The 17269-nt window shown below is 39.9% G+C and overlaps 1 protein-coding gene across 4 annotated transcripts in view; it reads left to right on the top strand.

Annotated features, from left to right (window-relative positions):
* LOC139226625 (putative leucine-rich repeat-containing protein DDB_G0290503) overlaps positions 1-17269 on the top strand; it is a 465741-nt gene that overhangs the window by 293252 nt on the left and 155220 nt on the right. For all 4 annotated transcript variants that reach the window (XM_070857512.1, XM_070857513.1, XM_070857510.1 and 1 more), the window contains 2 exons: positions 10871-11048; positions 13347-13809. In XM_070857512.1, the coding sequence (XP_070713613.1) occupies positions 10871-11048; positions 13347-13809 (641 nt within the window). The remainder of the gene's footprint in view (positions 1-10870; positions 11049-13346; positions 13810-17269) is intronic.

Genomic DNA, 17269 nt, shown 5'->3' with positions numbered 1-17269 from the left:
GAGTGTAGTCACTGTTGTAATGTAGGAAAATTAGGGCACAGTGTTGTTGCAGAATGGCTACATAACAATAATCATTGAATTTCAAGAGTAATTAATTGTATGCAGCACTTTGAAATGTTTCAATGGCGTGACAAAGTGCTATTTAAATTCAAATATTCTATGAAAAATTCCCATTCGGAACGGAGTTGACACAGCCCCAAACTTGTTTCCCAGTGAATCACTGCAGCTGGCAGGAAGAAACTTTCATCCCATCAATCTGGGGTATTTAAAGACAGGTCACTGAGGTGAAAGGGCAGCAGTATAAACCACTTTGCCATCTAATGCAATTCTAAACTATGAGGTATTTTCAAATGGTGTACTTGACAATTTGTTTTGCAGAGTATATTTGAGGAGGCAGTTCCCTTTTAAAAGAAAATAAATGTTTAATTTCAGCTTGTGCTATTTTTAGTGCAATGATTAACACATTACATTCTTGTTTTAACAGACAGAAATTTAATACATGCATGTTAGAGTATGCTTAAAATAGCGCACAGAGGAATTGAAACTCTATTTTCTTGTCCTTCCCCCCCCCCCCCCCCCCCAAACCCCCTAAACCATACCTGGGAAGTGTTGCTGAGCATGACAATTGCTGCAGTCAATGTGCATTTGCTTACTGATTGGTGTGTCCTTTCAAACTGTCACAATCCTAATAACATTTTCCTTTTTAGAGTGGTTCCCAATTGATTTATCGTTGGTTGTAATCATTAACTATGTTGTTGTGTAACTTAGAGAGCTGCATGATTCACATATCCTTTGACCTCAAACATTTTTATACACATGTATTGTGTTTATTTCTATATCATTGTGCTCATTCTGTCATTGTGGTAGCCCATTGGTGCAAGTATCTGAATGTGCAGCTGATTATTTAAAATTTCTTGACCAGTAAAAACTTTCTTTTCCGTCCTTTCCAAGATTCGTTTGCCTGAACGATGCTGTTGAGCCAGTTTCCTGCTCCTGCTTTTATGGAATTTTTAAAGAAAACAGCAATGCTGATATTTGCTTTAAGTGCACTTTGAAGTTATCTCTTAGCTATCATTGTTTCATATAATGGGCAAAAAAAATATTTCTCAGGCATTCCTGCATAGAGAGCTTTTGGATCCACCCCACACTGAGATATTCTTGATAAAATGGAGCAGAGTAATATATAAAATCATTGTTTTAAAACAGTACTCCAGCTTGTAATCCAGTGTTTTTGACATAGCTCAAAACAGTACAAAAGCTTGATTGTGGCTTTTGGGTATTTTTCTACAAAATATTTCGGAATACTTTTTTTTGGGAAATTTATTTACCTGGGTTGCTCCAATTGTACATTCTTGATTGATTTTGAGAGTTTTATATAGATAAGACAAGATTAGGTGCTGATAATGAAAAATGGCTTGGAGGGACAGCCTTTACCTTTCACACTTTTAGTGGAATTCTTTAGTACATATTTCTGTAATTTAAATGGCCAACTATGTTGTGGGTAATTAGCTGTTCACAACTGTAACTTACTGATATTGATCATACCTGAATGTCCATTATTTCCACCCTCCAGTTTAAATAGCTATATGATTGCTGCCTTGACAGTATTACAACTTGTAAGCAGCGTCTGCATTTTTGCAGTGGGTACATAGCATTCCAATTGTGGATCTGTTCAATAATAGTTTTGACTTCTATACCTGCTATCACATGCATGTTTCCACCAATGGATGGTTATCTCATCAGTCTTGTCGCTAGGCACAATTTTAAATAACTCTCTGAGTTAAGTATAAATTAACCTACTCTTGGTTTGAGGCTGTGCTTTATTACTTAATTATCTCAAAATGGAGCGGGGTTAACCGTACAGCACTTCTCCAAATGGATGGTTTGGCTAGTTGTCTGTTTAGCTCTGTCTGCAGTCAATATAATTTTTACTTCCTAGAAAGCTGAAAGTGTTGTTATGTCAGATGAAAACAATTTATTTGTTACTGGGATAATAAATTTAGCCCCTGGGTTACAGTATTCCATAACTGTTTTATTTGCAGTCTTTGTTAAAATTTCCTTGCCAATCCCATAGTGGATCACATGATACTACTTGCAGCATGACAATCTCACATGGAAGAAAAAACTATTCAAGAAAAATCTGGTACTGAAGTTCATAAAGCCTTTGGAAGATTGAGACTCCTGTTCAATCTTTTATATAAGCATAGGATCTTAATGATATTCTTTAAACTTCTATATTCTACTTTTGAGCTCTCTCAAAAACACTGGATTACATTCTACATAAGATCTAGAAACAATTATAGACACTGATTTATTTTGGTGGTAAAACTACTGGCAATTCTTATCCCTAAGTAACAAATGTCTGGCGGGGTTAAAAATGACTTTGTTATAAAGTAGCTGACTGGGACTTGCTCATTAAAATTAAACTATATTCTAGACAGGTTACAGCCACCTAATGATTGTAGGAGGTGTCAACAAAGCAGTTTCCATGCTCTTGAGTATTTTCATTTACGGTTCTGGTGTGGAGAAACCCATCAACTCTAAACTGATTGATCAACTATTTGAGGTGATACTGAGCAAAAATGTGTGCAGACTAAGTGAATGAACTGAGCTGATTTCTAGGTTTATTCATGGGTATATCTTTCATTTTGATGGTTCCAAACTGCTCATCTGGATTACTACCATGTAACTCAGCAAGCTACCGTATATTCTAGATTTAATGTGGTTTTTTTTCAATTTTGTTTGCCATTTTCCTATGTGGTCTGGGTTCACCATTAAGTGTTTTGTATTATCGGTGGCTGCTATGGTAATGTGAAGCTGCCCTTGCACTCATGAGTTAGAAGCTAGTGCACTGCCTCCAGGCCCTGGGCCACGGTTGCTTGATCCTTTCATTCACTTGCTGCCTAGCAACCGTAATCAGCAAAGAACAGGTTCTGGATGATGAGTAGGGCACAGAAGGCGGACTGGGAGAGGGGGCTAAGGTTGCGGATATGGAGGCCCAGATCAAGTGCAGGGATGGGGACAGACCATGGAGTGAGCACCAAAAAAACAAGGTGAAAAGATTTTTTTGAGGAAGTTTTGTGGTTTTTGACTATGATTTACTTTTCCACATTCCATTCCCACTCCCACCAAGGCTTTTTCTACTGGTGATGGTATAGAGCCTCGTCAGTCAAACTTGGAATAATCCAGTTGGTCACACATTTAAATATACAACCACTGTTAAAGCTAACATTAGCATTTCAACGTATGTGTGAGCTTGCAAGCATTTTGCAAAATAAACCAGCCTTTGGGTTTGGAGGTTGTCACTATCAACCACTCATTATCTGGAAGATTGGACTGGAGCTGTCCAAATCATTTATAATTATACTTTCTCCCGTATTTGTGCACAAAGCTTAAAAAAAATAAAATGAGCCATTGGTTTCTGAGAGTCACAGTTACAAGTATGTTTATTCCCCAAAAAGTTTATATACAAGCGGCTAAAATGAAGCTTTTGAAAATATTAAATTTATTTTCCACAAAGGAATTTTCTGGGACCTGCCTTAAATGAAGGTTTATATCAATACTGGTTGCAGCTGCTTTTTTCAGATAAGATGGATGTTCCCTGGTGTGAATACATTAACTGTTTTCCACAATTCCTGTCACTGCTATTTTAGAATTGCCAAAGTTTGAAAATAAAATGGGAGTGTGGTTTGTGTGGTAATGCGTTTTGGCTTAATCAGAAAAATTAGAGGTTTTTATTCTGGATTACAGTGAACTCCAAATAAGTATGCACCAAATAAGGTGACAAAAATCAATGGCCCAGAAATTGCGGTCGGAGGCTTCCCGCGGGCGATGCCTCCGATCTGAAAAATTTCTACGAATCTACCTGGTGATCCCAGAGATTCGTAGGCTTGCGGTCCTGGCCCTCTATGCGAAGGTCTTTGTAGAAGCACATGTATCCCAGGAGCGTAAGTGTTTCTTATACATCAATAAGATCACATGGGCCGGTCCAACCTATCAGAGTAGGGGGAATCTCCATTCATACTTACGGTAATTCTGTATATACGAAGCTGCCATAAGTATGAATGGGAATGCACAAAAATACAAACACTGAAAAATTATATTTTTTAAAACATCACACAGTTCAAATTAATAAAAATGGAGTGTAATTAATTATTTAAAACAAATGTTTAATTTGCTGGGCGCCCTTTGGTAACTCATCCGAGTGGCCGTCCTTTAATGAGCTATTTGATTGTTGTAGGCGTCACTGTGAAACACAATCCAATCGCCACTGGAACTTCAGAGACAGCAATCGGGAAACAGTAACCCATCTCAATTCACTGCTCACTGCCAGAGGTGCTCATTTTGTATCGATTGGGGACTGAATCTGGGACTTTTATAGTCTGTGTGGTTCATCAATTGATTCGTTTAAACTGGATAAATCATTGGAGGAGTGACTCATCACTCTCTCTGAAGATGTTCATACTTTTGTGTGCTTTCCAACAAAAGCAAAAATATTTAGCTTTGTTCTGCTTGTGGTGTTTTGTTTGTCGATCTTATTCTTTTTTTTGATTTTTGGGTCCAGAAAGCCTGAATGTGTTTTCTTAAAATGGAACAAAATTGGTTCTGATACTATGCCTTGTCAAGTAATAACACTAACACATGAACACAATGGTGCTATTATCCCAGCTTGAAAATATAATGGTGACTTGATTCACCCTTTTAAAATGATGTACCATTTTTGCACAATGTTGCCTCAGATTATTTTGTTCAAGTTCATTTTGAATAACCTACAGAATAATAGATATTGTAGAGGACATTACACAGCTGCAATTCAGTAACATTATCTGATAATGCAATCTGCATGGCACCACATTTCTCTCTAATTCTCAACTACTTTCCAAAATAACTTGACAGATACAGAGGGTAAAAAAAACATCCTGTAGCTCCCTCTAATTATTGAGACATTGAACTGTGAAGTTTTTTTGAGTTGAGAATCTAAAGGGCGAAGGCCCACAGTGTAGTAGTGTACTGCCACGGTTGAAGAGGGCAGGAGAGAAAATTAGGTAAATGAGGACATGGTGATTAATTGATACCAAGCCAAACTGTGATGAAAATCACTCTGGCCACAGATGTGGTTCTGCTAATACCCAGGTGGCTGATGGTTCCTTCTGGAGAAGCACCGATGCAGCAAACTTGGCACAACTGCAATAATTGGATTCGAACTGATTATTTTTCAAGTGACGGCTACTTTGGAAAGTACTTCAGAATTAAGAAATTAGACATGCCATGCAGCGTTAACAAACGACAAAAAGGTATGAAAAAATGAACAGATCAAGACAGGCAGGTCCATCAAGCCTCTGCTTCAAACTGTAATAATGCAACTAAGTATCATCATCCCCAGTGTCCCCCTCACCAACAATCAAGTAACTTCCTGGGAGAAGCAAAAAACAGATTTTTAAAAACCCTCGGCCTGTCCAGGGAAAAAAATCTTGGAAATTCCTCTCGAGCTGTGAAGGCGATCAAAGCGGTTAGGTAATCATCCAACAATCCATCTACTTTTCGTACCGAGTAATATTAGACGCAACAAGAACCTGTCCAGCTCATTTTTAAACTGTGTCGCAGTGATTCCGCACCCACCACATGAGCCAGCAATTTGTTCCAAACTTTGATAACTATCTAAGTAAAACCTCCAACCTAGTTCTATGCTTAAAGAACTTATATGCGTGACCTCCTTGCTTTCCCTCACACATCTAATTTGAATAGTTTGTCCACACAGATACTGTCTAGTCCATTCATCATTTCAAATACATCAATTAAATCACCTCAAAGTCGACATAAAAAGACACAGATCTCTCAGCCTATCAGGAGTGTCATTTTAATAGCTCCCCATTGAACCTTTTCCAGTGGCTCTGTAGCCTTCACCATGTCCATGTCAGGGGTCTAAAGCCATCCACAGTATCCCAGGAAGTCTGGGTTTCCTGTGGTGCCCCCACCCAAATCAACCAACCGGAAGCCAGTCCAATTGACGGGCTTGACTGTTGACTGCCTGCCAGGCGGTGAACGCTTCAGAAAAGGCCACAGCCCAGGAGCGGGTAGGTTTAGTGGTTGGGATAGAGATCGCAGGGGGTGGATGGTGGATGTAGTGGCTGAACTGGATTTGATAGTGGTTGGGAGGGTCGGGGTTGATTGCGGGGGTTGGAAGTATGGGTGGGGGGGGGAAATCGGAGATCAGGGCAAGAGTTGCGGGAGGGGGGCCAAGTTGGGAAAGGGGGAAGTGTTGGAGAGATTGGAGACGGGGGTCAGATATGGGGTAGATGGGGGGAGGGAATCTGTGATCGCGTGGGGGAGATCATGGAGTTGGGGTTGGTGTTTATAGGTTTTCTAGTTGGGCATGGAAAAAACACTCCTGCTCCTCCTCCAGAGGTTGTTGTCGGTGATTCCCTGCTCCTTCACTGTTGAAGTCCTCGCAGATGGAAATTTTAGAAATCACTTGAATTATCGTGATCTACCACTTTTTAATGCTCTAATCTTGCTGTTTTTAAAAAAAAAACCCTGAAAAGGTTGAGCCTTGTTGAATGAGGTGTAATTGGGTTTTTAAAGGTGTACTCAGTCATAATTATTGCTGAATAACCCATCTGGCCCTGAAAAACAAATTATATATTTGTGTAATGTCAATTTTTTTCATTAAGCTACAAATTCCATGGATTTTTAAAAAAAAAATTAAATTTTGATATTTCAGCTTCTACCTTAATCCATGTGTATGTCACAATCTTTATTTTGTTCTGTGCAAAATGATTAAAAAGTAAAGGATAATCATTGCCTTTTACTGACTGATTTTCTGTCTGAGAGAATTCTTCAGAGAGCGATTGGCTGCTTAGCGTGCTTGAAGACATCACTGTTGCTGGACGCAAGCGATCCCCTATAAATGTCGCAAGAATAAAATTAACATTGGGAGGGTGAAATCCATTCCACAGAAATCGCTTGATCTTTGTGGATAGCTTTCTTCATTTCGCTGCTGACTACAAAATCCGGGCCAATATTTATCTATATTAAATGGCATCTGCCAGACGCAGGCCCATTTCTGCATCGCATCTATATCATATTGTAGTCTCCCTTTTTTATGGTATAAAGTTTTTTTCACTTTTTTTGATAAACATAAAAACATAAGAAATAGGAGCAGGAGTAGGTCATACAGCCCCTCGAGCCTGCTCCGCCATTTAATACGATCATGGCTGATCCGATCATGGACTCAGGTCCACTTCCCTGCCCGCTCCTCATAACCCCTTATTCCCTTATCGTTTAAGAAACTCTCTATTTCTGTCTTAAATTTATTCAATGTCCCAGCTTCCACAGCTCTCTGGGGCAGTGAATTCCACAGATTTACAACCCTCTGAGAGAAGAAATTTCTCCATCTCAGTTTTAAATGGGTGACCCCTTATTCTAAGATTATGTCCTCTAGTTCTAGTCTCCCCTATCAGTGGAAACATCCTCTCTGCATCCATCTTATATGTTTCAATTAAATCACCTCTCATTCTTTTGAATTCCAATGAGTAGAGGCCCAACCTATTCAACCTTTCCTCATAAGTCAACCCCCTCATCTCCAGAATCAACCTAGTGAACCTTCTCTGAACGGCCTCCAAAGCAAGTATATCCCCTTGTAAATATGGAAACCAAAACTGCACGCAGTATTCCAGGTGTGACCTCACCAATACCCTGTATAACTGTAGCGAGACTTCCCTGTTTTTATACTCCATCCCCTTTGCAATAAAGACCAAGATTCCATTGGCCTTCCTGATCACTTGCTGTACCTGCATACTAACCTTTTGTGTTTCATGCACAAGTACCCCCAGGTCCCGCTGTACTGCAGCACTTTGCAATCTTTCTCCATTTAAATAATAACTTCCTTGATTTGTTTCTGCCAAAGTGCATGACCTCACACTTTGCAACATTATACTCCATCTGCCAAATGTTTGCCCACTCACTTAGCCTGTCTATGTCCTTTTACAGATTTTTCGTGTCCTCCTCACACATTGCTTTTCCTCCCATCTTTGTATCATCAACAAACTTGGCTACGTTACACTCAGTCCCTTCTTCCAAGGCGTTAATATAGATTGTAAATAGTTGGGGTCCCAGCACTGGTACCTGCGGCACACCACTAGTTACTGTTTGCCAACCCGAGAATGAACCATTTATCCCTACTCTCTGTTTTCTGTTAGTTAGCCAATTTTCTATCCATGCTAATATATTACCCCCAACCCTGTGAATGTTTATCTTGTGCAGTAACCTTTTATGTGGCACCTTGTCAAATGCCTTTTGGAAGTCCAAATACACCACATCCACTGGTTCCCCTTTATCCACCCTGTTCGTTGCATCCTCAAAGAATTCCAGCAAATTTGTCAAACATGACTTCCCTTTCATAAATGATATTGGAGTAACCCAGAAATTAAATATAAAGCAATACTTTTAATTTACTGGAAGGGAAGAACTTACCATACATGTATCTCAACAACAGTTTATTCAAATAAACTTGAACTTTGTAAAATTCTATGCTAACCAATAATCTGACTCTTTGGAGATGTACAAAAAAGCAAGGATATCATGCATTGAAAAAACATGACCCCTATTTGCACAAAAAAGCAAGAGTTTCATACATTAAAAAATCAAACTATACACAAAACGTATCGGCTCCCGGCCCCCCATTCTTTCTCCTATCCCACTAGGGTTGCTAATCCTCCTGCTTTGTCATGAAGTCTCCAAGAATTAATATCCCGGACACTGCTGCAAACAACCCAGTGGGGACATTAATAAACATTTTTTTATTTTATTTTCTTTTAACACTTTGGTTTATTTGTTATAAAAATATTGGAGATGGGAAAAATGACAATCAAGAAACGTCCAGTCAGGTAATGAAGAGTCGGTTAACTTTCCAAGTGGTGAAGACTCTATTCACTTTCCAATTGGAATGGGAAGATGGCGCACCGCAAGGATGGATGTGCGGTTCGCCCATTGTCGAGAGCGTGGGGGAGAGGCGGTTGGAGGTGCGAGGGCATGTGATGAAACTTCAGAGTTGGCAATGTTATTTTGCATCCGAATCTTCCCTTTCCCTGAAGGCTGAAGAATTGGAAGCGTCAACTCTGAAGTTCCCAGGCCTGGAAAAAAGAAAGACTTGCATTTTATATAGTCTTTCACGACCACCAGATGTCTCAAAGCACTTTACAGCCAATGAAATACTTTTGAAGTGTAGTCACTGCAATGTAGAAAACGCGGCAGCCAATTTGCACACACTAAGCTCCCACAAACAGCAATGTGATAATGACCAGATCATCTGTTTTTGTTAAGTTGATTGAGGGATAAATATTGGCTGGGGCACTGGAGATAACGCCCCTGGTCGTCTTCGAAATAGTGCCTTAGGATCTTTTGCGTCCACTTGAGGGAGCAGATGGGTCCTCGGTTTACCGTCTCATCTGAAAGACGGCATCTCTGACAGAGCAGCACTCCCTCAATACTGCACTGGAGTGTCAACCTAGATTTTTGTGCTCAAGTCTCTGGAGTGGGACTTGAACCCACAACCTACTGACTCAGGCGAGAGTGTTACCTACTGAACCACAGCTGACGCATACTAGTAAAGGCTGATCCCGCATTCTTGCAAAAGAGCTGCATCTTACTGAGTAAATATTCGCAAATCAGGAAGCAACCTTTTCTGCTTCTTCAGGTCTGGAAACTTTGAAGCACTTTATTGTGCTTTCTGCGCAAAGAAGCATGTAGCCAGCAGAAGCTTTGTGTGTTGAATCAAAGGAGCTCACAGGCTGAGTCTTGGCCAACCATGCAGTAGGTCTAGCAGTCCTGAAGGGAAAAAGCAGAATTACTCCCACAGACATAGAACCCCTTCTCCCCTGGAGCAGGACCACGTTCTAACGAAGGTTCTGTGCCAGAAGCATCAGTCTGTCACAAATATCAATCTGCCCAGCTAAAATCTAAAGTTAGCAAAGTCACTGTTCTGATCAGTAAGCTGCAGAATGCCCAGGAGAAAGAGGGGATATTGTCCCTGAAGCTTGCATTGAACCTGATTGGTACATTCTAAGAGGCTAATTACATCAGTGAGAGAGTGACAAAGTGGTGAGGTCAGGGTCGCACTTGTAGACAGAAGGGAGGTGTGTAGCTAAGTGGTCACCTAATCTTTGGCCTCGCATTGTAGAGGAAACTGTAGTGTGAGCAGTGAATGCAGTGGACTGGATTAGAGGAAGTACATGTAAATTGCTCTTTCCTACGGAAGGAATGTTTGCAGCCCTGGGCAATGGTGTGGGTGGAGGTAAATGGACATGCATTGCATCTGCTGTGGTTGCGCAGAACAGTACCAGCGGAGGACAGCTGAAAGTAGTTTTGGTGGAAGAGTGAACAGGGTATTTGAGTGAACAGCATCAGAAAATGAGGGGAGTGTGACCATTTGGAATTGTATAGGTGCAAGGAAATGTCTGGTTAATTGGGTTCTTTTCAGTAGAACCCAATAAAGTATATACATTTTCTGGATTCGACAGGAGAGCCTTGAACATGAGAATTTATTTCAAATGATGGATCTGATTTTGAAAAATGTCTTCTGAGGCACAAGTATTTTACACACATAAATAGTTATCTGACGCACATGTTCCCCTCTAAGCACTCTTGTGAGGGGCCTTTCTTGAAACCTGGACTGTAATCAAAGGGACAGATCTGTTCTGGATTTGCTCCCATTCTTTTTTTAAATAATGGGCATTTTTCTTCAGGATCAAAAGCCTGCTTGTTCCATAAAACACTTTGTTGCCTGCACTAAAAATAGAGTAATTACATTTGTCAGGCCTGAAGACCATGCAAGCAGCAGATTATTTCTAGCTTTTTTTCTTTTCTTCTCTAGGAGCCTGGGCCAGCTAAAGTGGCAGTGACTGGTTCAGGGATCCCTGATCCGGAGAAGATCCCAGATTCACGATCTAGCCTGTGGCAGGAGGAGCTTCACAGCAGAGATGTGGAGGCAACTCAAAGTTGGCCTCTTCCCGATGGTAGCTCTCATGGAGGATTGTTTTCCCTGAGAGAGGGTAAGTACAGTGAGTGGCTTTACAAAAAACTTTCCTTTTGAAAAGTACTAAATTTAACTCCTCAATGCTGCAAATTTTAATTAACTATTCCGATTCAATTTAAATTTGGTTAAATTCCTTGTTTCTTAAAATAATATCTCCAGTTGATATTTACTTCATGAAATTATCAGAGTTAAAATCATTTTCAAGCTTAACCCATTAATTCCTTAAAATTCTCTTCCGATCAGATCTTACACATGAATGTTGTCTGTGTGTTGAGATTGGAATTTGTAAATTCTGCACTTGCTTTCTCTGCAGAGTTCTTGTATAGTCTGCATTAACCCTCCTATTTATAACTACTCATCTCTTCCCTTCCCACTTTACTATTGGGTAACCCAAAGGACCTTAAACATTCAGAATTGAGAGCAATAAGTATCATTGTAGTTTAGCATTTTGCGATGGATTTACATTCAACCAATCTACACATTGGTATTGGCCTTTCTGTCCACAAGGTTTCATTATTCAGACCCCTTGACATCTTGAAGAAAAGCAAATAGTTGAAAAATCTTAATTTGATCACTGGTTGAATGAACAAGCTCTGTGGTTATGTTGAATATTTCTCTTTACAATTAATTCAAAGATTTAGTTAGATCAGTGTTTAGAATGAAGTATTTCTCCTGATACTTTCCCATTATGTATGGACTACCTGTGCTAGATGGGCATATGTGAATATTAGAGGCACAGTCCACACTTGCACATGCAAGTTCATACCCAATGCAAGACCTATCATGTCTCCAGATCATCCCCATTGTCCATTATTTTGGACATAATATATTTTATTTTTCTGATTTCTGCTCATGAACAAATGTTTCAGGAAGAATGAATGGCAAAGGAGCCACATGATGTACAAAACATTCCCAATGGGTATTTTGTGCTGGAGCTGCAAAATTTCTAGAACAATCGACATATTTTATCTGGTTGTGCTAACACATGGGGCAGAAATCTCGGCCTCCCCAGGTCCGTACGGAGTGTGTACGGATCCAGATAGGCATCACAAAAGCTGGTTTTCGGCGTATGATGCGCATGCGCCAAAAAACGTTTGACAGACCCTGCATATCCCCACAGCCAGGACATTCGCATGGGCAAGATTGCGGTATTTACCCATCTCTTGCCCAGCGAATGTCCTGAAAACTCTTGCGCCTGATAAAAGCAGGCGCATAGCCTACTTTTACCAGTGTAAGAGTTTTAAAACATACAAAAACATATAAAAATAAAATTTAAAAAACACATTTCAATGTTAAAAACCCTGCCCAATAAGGTAAGTTTATTTTAACCCTAATTACTAAACTTTTAAAAAATCGGGAAAATATATTTTATTCTAAGACATTTATTAACTTCAATTTCAATCAATTTTAATTGTGAGTTGTAATTTTTATTTTTTATTGTGTTTAGTGTGGTTTTTTTCTCATTAATAGCAATGAGAACTTGGAGTTCTCATTGCTATTAATGAGAATGCTGAGGAATACTTTACCTAATTGGTTGTGCAGTCACACGTGACTGCACCATCTGCGTTGGAACTTGGAGGACGGGAGCGCGTTCCGCAGCACGGGAAGAGAAGGCCTCCCCACTGGAATCCTAGGCGCCTCCGGGACCACCAGGTAAATTCGTAAAAATTCTCTAGTCGGAGGCGTTCGTTAGAGAGAAGTCTGCGACCGAAATTTCAGGAACTTACATGGTTATTTTCAGAAAATAGTCATTAATTCCTTCACGGCCTCCAGGGTCATTCTATCACTAGTAATCCAGTATGAAATACACCTGGTATACAGATAGAATATTCCCTGAAGTGGGTGCTCTGAAATTTTCCTTTAAGAATAGAATCAAATTTGAACCCCCTCTGCCCGTGCCCTCATCCCATGTCATAGAAACATAGAAAATATTTCAGTATAACTTTTCTGGTATCCAAAAGATATGAATTTAATTCATCAATACTGCCGGTGCCAAGTAACACAAAAATCTCCATAGCATCTAGCAATGTTTCTGGTTTTTGAAAGTTTATGAATGTAATGTTTTGAAATGGGCATTAAAATTACCTATAGAGTTTATCAACAGCTGCTGCATGAATATTGCAATAAAACATTTTACTGAGAGTGGGAGGGAATAAATTCAGAGCCGATTGATCGCACTTTTAGGTGGATATTAAGGGTGTAAAGCCTCCAGATTGTCTATGAATGTTATTTATTTAATCATGGCCATCCTTTTTGAAGCACCCAAACGTACAGCATTTCAATATGCACATACTATGTATTTTTTTAAAAACAGGTGATGTCCGCCCCCTTGATGTTGTGTCGGATCATAGTTCTGTTAATGGCGATGAGGTGGATAGAGGAAGGATGCTGCCACTTGACCAGCAGAGGCAAGAGATGCGTGTCCTTTCACCTACCAGCAGTTCTTCCAGCAGGCATAATATGGAACCTGGTGGCATTCCTCGTTGCCCGTCACCAGTGTATAGCGATCCTTTTCCATCTGCTACTAGCCTGCTATCCAATGGATCACATATCAGTGGGTCAATGAGTTCTCTGGATTCAGAAGCAAGTGGAAGCACAGTAACGAGCACAGACAGTCACCATGCTGAAGCTATGACCAATAGGGCCGACCTTCCACGAGCCGGAAGAACAACCAATAGAGAGTTTTATGAGGCTGAAATCAGAAAAGTGGGAAAACGGACACGAATAAGAAGTCCAGAGAGAGGGGAAGCAGAACAAGTGATTGGACAAGAAGGAAGGTACTGACAATTCTTTCTTCATTTGTGGTACATTGCTTTGTCATTTTGTATAATGTTAATTGAAGAGAAGCTAGCTAAGTGAGTTTGTAGAGGTAATTAAATGTTCTCAGTTTGCCCTTTGTGTGTTTTAACGTAGAGTATTGGTGATATGATTTATGAAAATGTAACCACCAAAATAATTGGATATGTTGAGAAGAATATTTATCTGCAGATCAGTGTACAACAGATTAAATTTAAGAGTTTCATTCCCCCCCCCCCCCACACACACAAACACACACACACACACACACACCACTCACACCACACACACACACTGACATAAGGTAACCTTATTTTGATTACAACCTGCTATAAACTAAGGTGATTTTGTAGTGTACCTTATTTCTTGCGGCAGATTTCCCTCCAAATACTGATGCCGTTTTGCCTCCAAGCCAAACTACACAGAAAAAATGATATTAATCCAAGCTTTGCTCCATTTTTCTCATTTGGATTGCCTGTATTTGTGAAGTTTCTTATGATTGTTAATGCTCCTGCAACCACACAGCCATGTCCCACTGGGAAGCGGCAGGCAGGTGATCAGTTCCTAGGTCTATGTCAGTGGCATTCTGAATCACAAAATGAAAGGACATGTGCCATGGGGTAGCAACAATTTATTGCTCTACTAGGCCGTTTTACACTTTTTTTCCTCTTACCTTGAAGGCAAAGAATTCCACTCGGGCAATTTTTCTATCTTGCACAAGTGGACATTCTTTTATTCAACTTGCAGGAACGTGAGGGAAAAGTGTGAAGACTATTCTGTCCTCATTCTTTTCTCAGCACATTCTTCCTCTTCCCACTGAGACTAATTGTAGTACCCAACTGCTACCCTGGAGAGGTGAATTGACTGAACATAGCTGATGGATTGATGCTGTGATCTGTATTGATCTATATGGGAAGACTGAAGGCATTACCTTTAGCCCCTGCTATAAAGTCCATGCCTTTTACATCAATTCTATCCCTATATCTGGCCACTGCCTTAGATTGAAGCTGGACTGTTCACAGCCTCGGCACCCAGGTGTCAGCCATGGCCCATTGCTAGCACTCTCGCCTCTGACTTAGGTGGTCATTGGATCAAGTCCAACTCCAGAGACTTGAGTCCATAAACTAGACTGGCACTTCTGTGCAGTACAGAGGGAGTGCTGCACTGTCTGTTCCTTCCTTTTATTTATTTTTGACCCTGAACAGAACTTCCCATGTCCTCCCCATCTCAAAGGCCAGCTCTTTGAAACATCGCACGCTGTTGGAAGGCTCCTGGTGCTGCAGTAGGTGAGTAGAAACTTAAAGAGCCATCATCAATAATAAATGATAAATAAATCAATAAATCAACCAAAAAAAATTAAAAACTACAAAATTAAAAATAACTTATTTGCAAAAGTGAAGTGTTTCATGTTTGTAAACTTCCCTTTCTCCCGCCCCCCCCCCCCCCCCCATCTCTCATTCCCTACGCCTGATTTATAAGTGTAGGCAAGGTTTTTCTGAGCGTACAAAAATCTACACTTACTCCATTCTAAGTTAGTTTGGAGTAAGCTTTCACTGCCTGAACTTGCAAAACAGGCGTAATTGGCTGGACATGACCACTTTTGGAAAAAGAAAATCTGTTCTAAAATGAAACTATTCTAACACACTAGAACTGGAGCAAACTAAATGCCGAGAATTGCAATTTCTAAGATGCTCCATTCTAAACTAGTTGCTCAAAAAAAATAGGAGCAACTCAGGCCGAAACTTGAGCCCTCTATTTCTGTAGCCTACTCCAACCCTCCGAGAACTCTGCATTCCTCCAACTTTAGCCTCTTGTACATCCCCAACCCCTTTGCCCCGCAATTGACTCCTATGCCATTAGCCGTCTAAGCCCTATAATTCCCTCCCTAAACCCCTCTGCCTCTCGACCTTTCCCTACTTGAAGACCCTCCTTAAAACACCTCTGTTTGACCAAGCTTTTAATCATCCCTCCTCATATCCTCTTCTTTGGCTCGGTGTAAATTTTTGTTTTACACTTCTGTGAAGTGGCTTGGGGTATTTTTCTACGTTAAAGGTGCTATATAAAAACAAGTTACTGTTATTAGTACATCACTCCTCAGTAATTTACCAAGTGGTGCATTTATGCACTGAACCCCTCAGTGAATAATTTTGACTCATTTTTCTTGTTTTAATAACTGCCTAGACATAATTGTTATAAATGACCTTTTTTGTTTCTAATTTTAGATCCCTTTGTGAACTTAATATTTTTCTATTTGCTTATTAAGTGCATCAGTAGTTATAATATCCCACTCTGTTTCCTTTACTGTAATTAGACATACTGATTTGGCATAGTGGTACACAATGTTAGTGCTGACACTAACTGCCATAGGTTGGGGCTAATTATTGATTAAATCCATTGTGTTCAGTTTTGATTTGATTTGAGCTGACTGGGGAAGTGCTGAGCAGAGGCTGAAGTGTCTCCTTGCAGGGGTGACCTTGTCCCTGGTGACTGGCTAATAGGGGGCTGTGGCAGTCTGGGAGCAGGTCATTTGCCCATTTTCTTAGCAACACTGGCACCAAGACCATCTGGAACAAAGATCGGAAGAGATGATTTACATAAGTAAAAATTATATAAGACATACGGCAATGCAGACTGCCAGCAGCTGGGGCTTTCATGTGCATCTAGGGCCTAATGGGGACCCGCTGGGAATATATAAATAGGTAGCTGAGAGTGGTAATCATGCTTTGAGATGATTAGTTAATGTATGACTGTGGGGAAAGCAGGTGAAAATATCTTTAAAACACCCAGACAGTAGAATTTTGTCCCCCAAATTAAGTTATTTGGTATTATCAGGTTAGCATTCCTACTTTTACCCATAAATGTTAACAATCCATATCATTTGGTATTATATAGATGCTGTACTCATTTTAATTAAGGCTCAGAAAAACAAACATTTCAACATATTGTTGTCAGAGCAGTGGTGTTTACATTAGCACTTATTTACGGTGAATGTATCCTGTAATGTACAAAACATTTAATGGATTCTTAAAAGAAAACTTGAATTTAAACCATGTTCACTTTTTAACATGCCTTTTTGGGAGAACCTTAAATAGTCAGATTGCAGCAGAGCGTTCCACTAACATGAAGCACATTTATTGAAATAGTCCCTTTTATTGAAAATTGTTCTAAAACACTCAGTTGTTTTCAATTAATCTGCATGTCAAGCATGTTGAAGTCTATTGTTAGTTTATTAGAATGTTTTTTTTGGAAAATTGGAATGTTCTCATAAGGCTTCATTGCAGTAAAGATTAACAAATTGTTGAGCGTGCAAATTGTACAGCCAAAGAATATGAAAAGCTGAATGTAGTATTTTAATTTTTCTCCTAATCAGTCTGTATCCACGCCATCATATTGTTGTACAGTCTCTTTGTCTTGTGGCAGCAGTGCTGTTCTGTTGTGCCA

This window comes from Pristiophorus japonicus, chromosome 16, assembly GCF_044704955.1.
Source record: "Pristiophorus japonicus isolate sPriJap1 chromosome 16, sPriJap1.hap1, whole genome shotgun sequence".
Classification (NCBI taxonomy): Eukaryota; Metazoa; Chordata; class Chondrichthyes; family Pristiophoridae; genus Pristiophorus; species Pristiophorus japonicus.
Note: the sequence above shows the minus strand (reverse complement) of the source record. Positions and strands in the feature narration are given on the sequence as shown.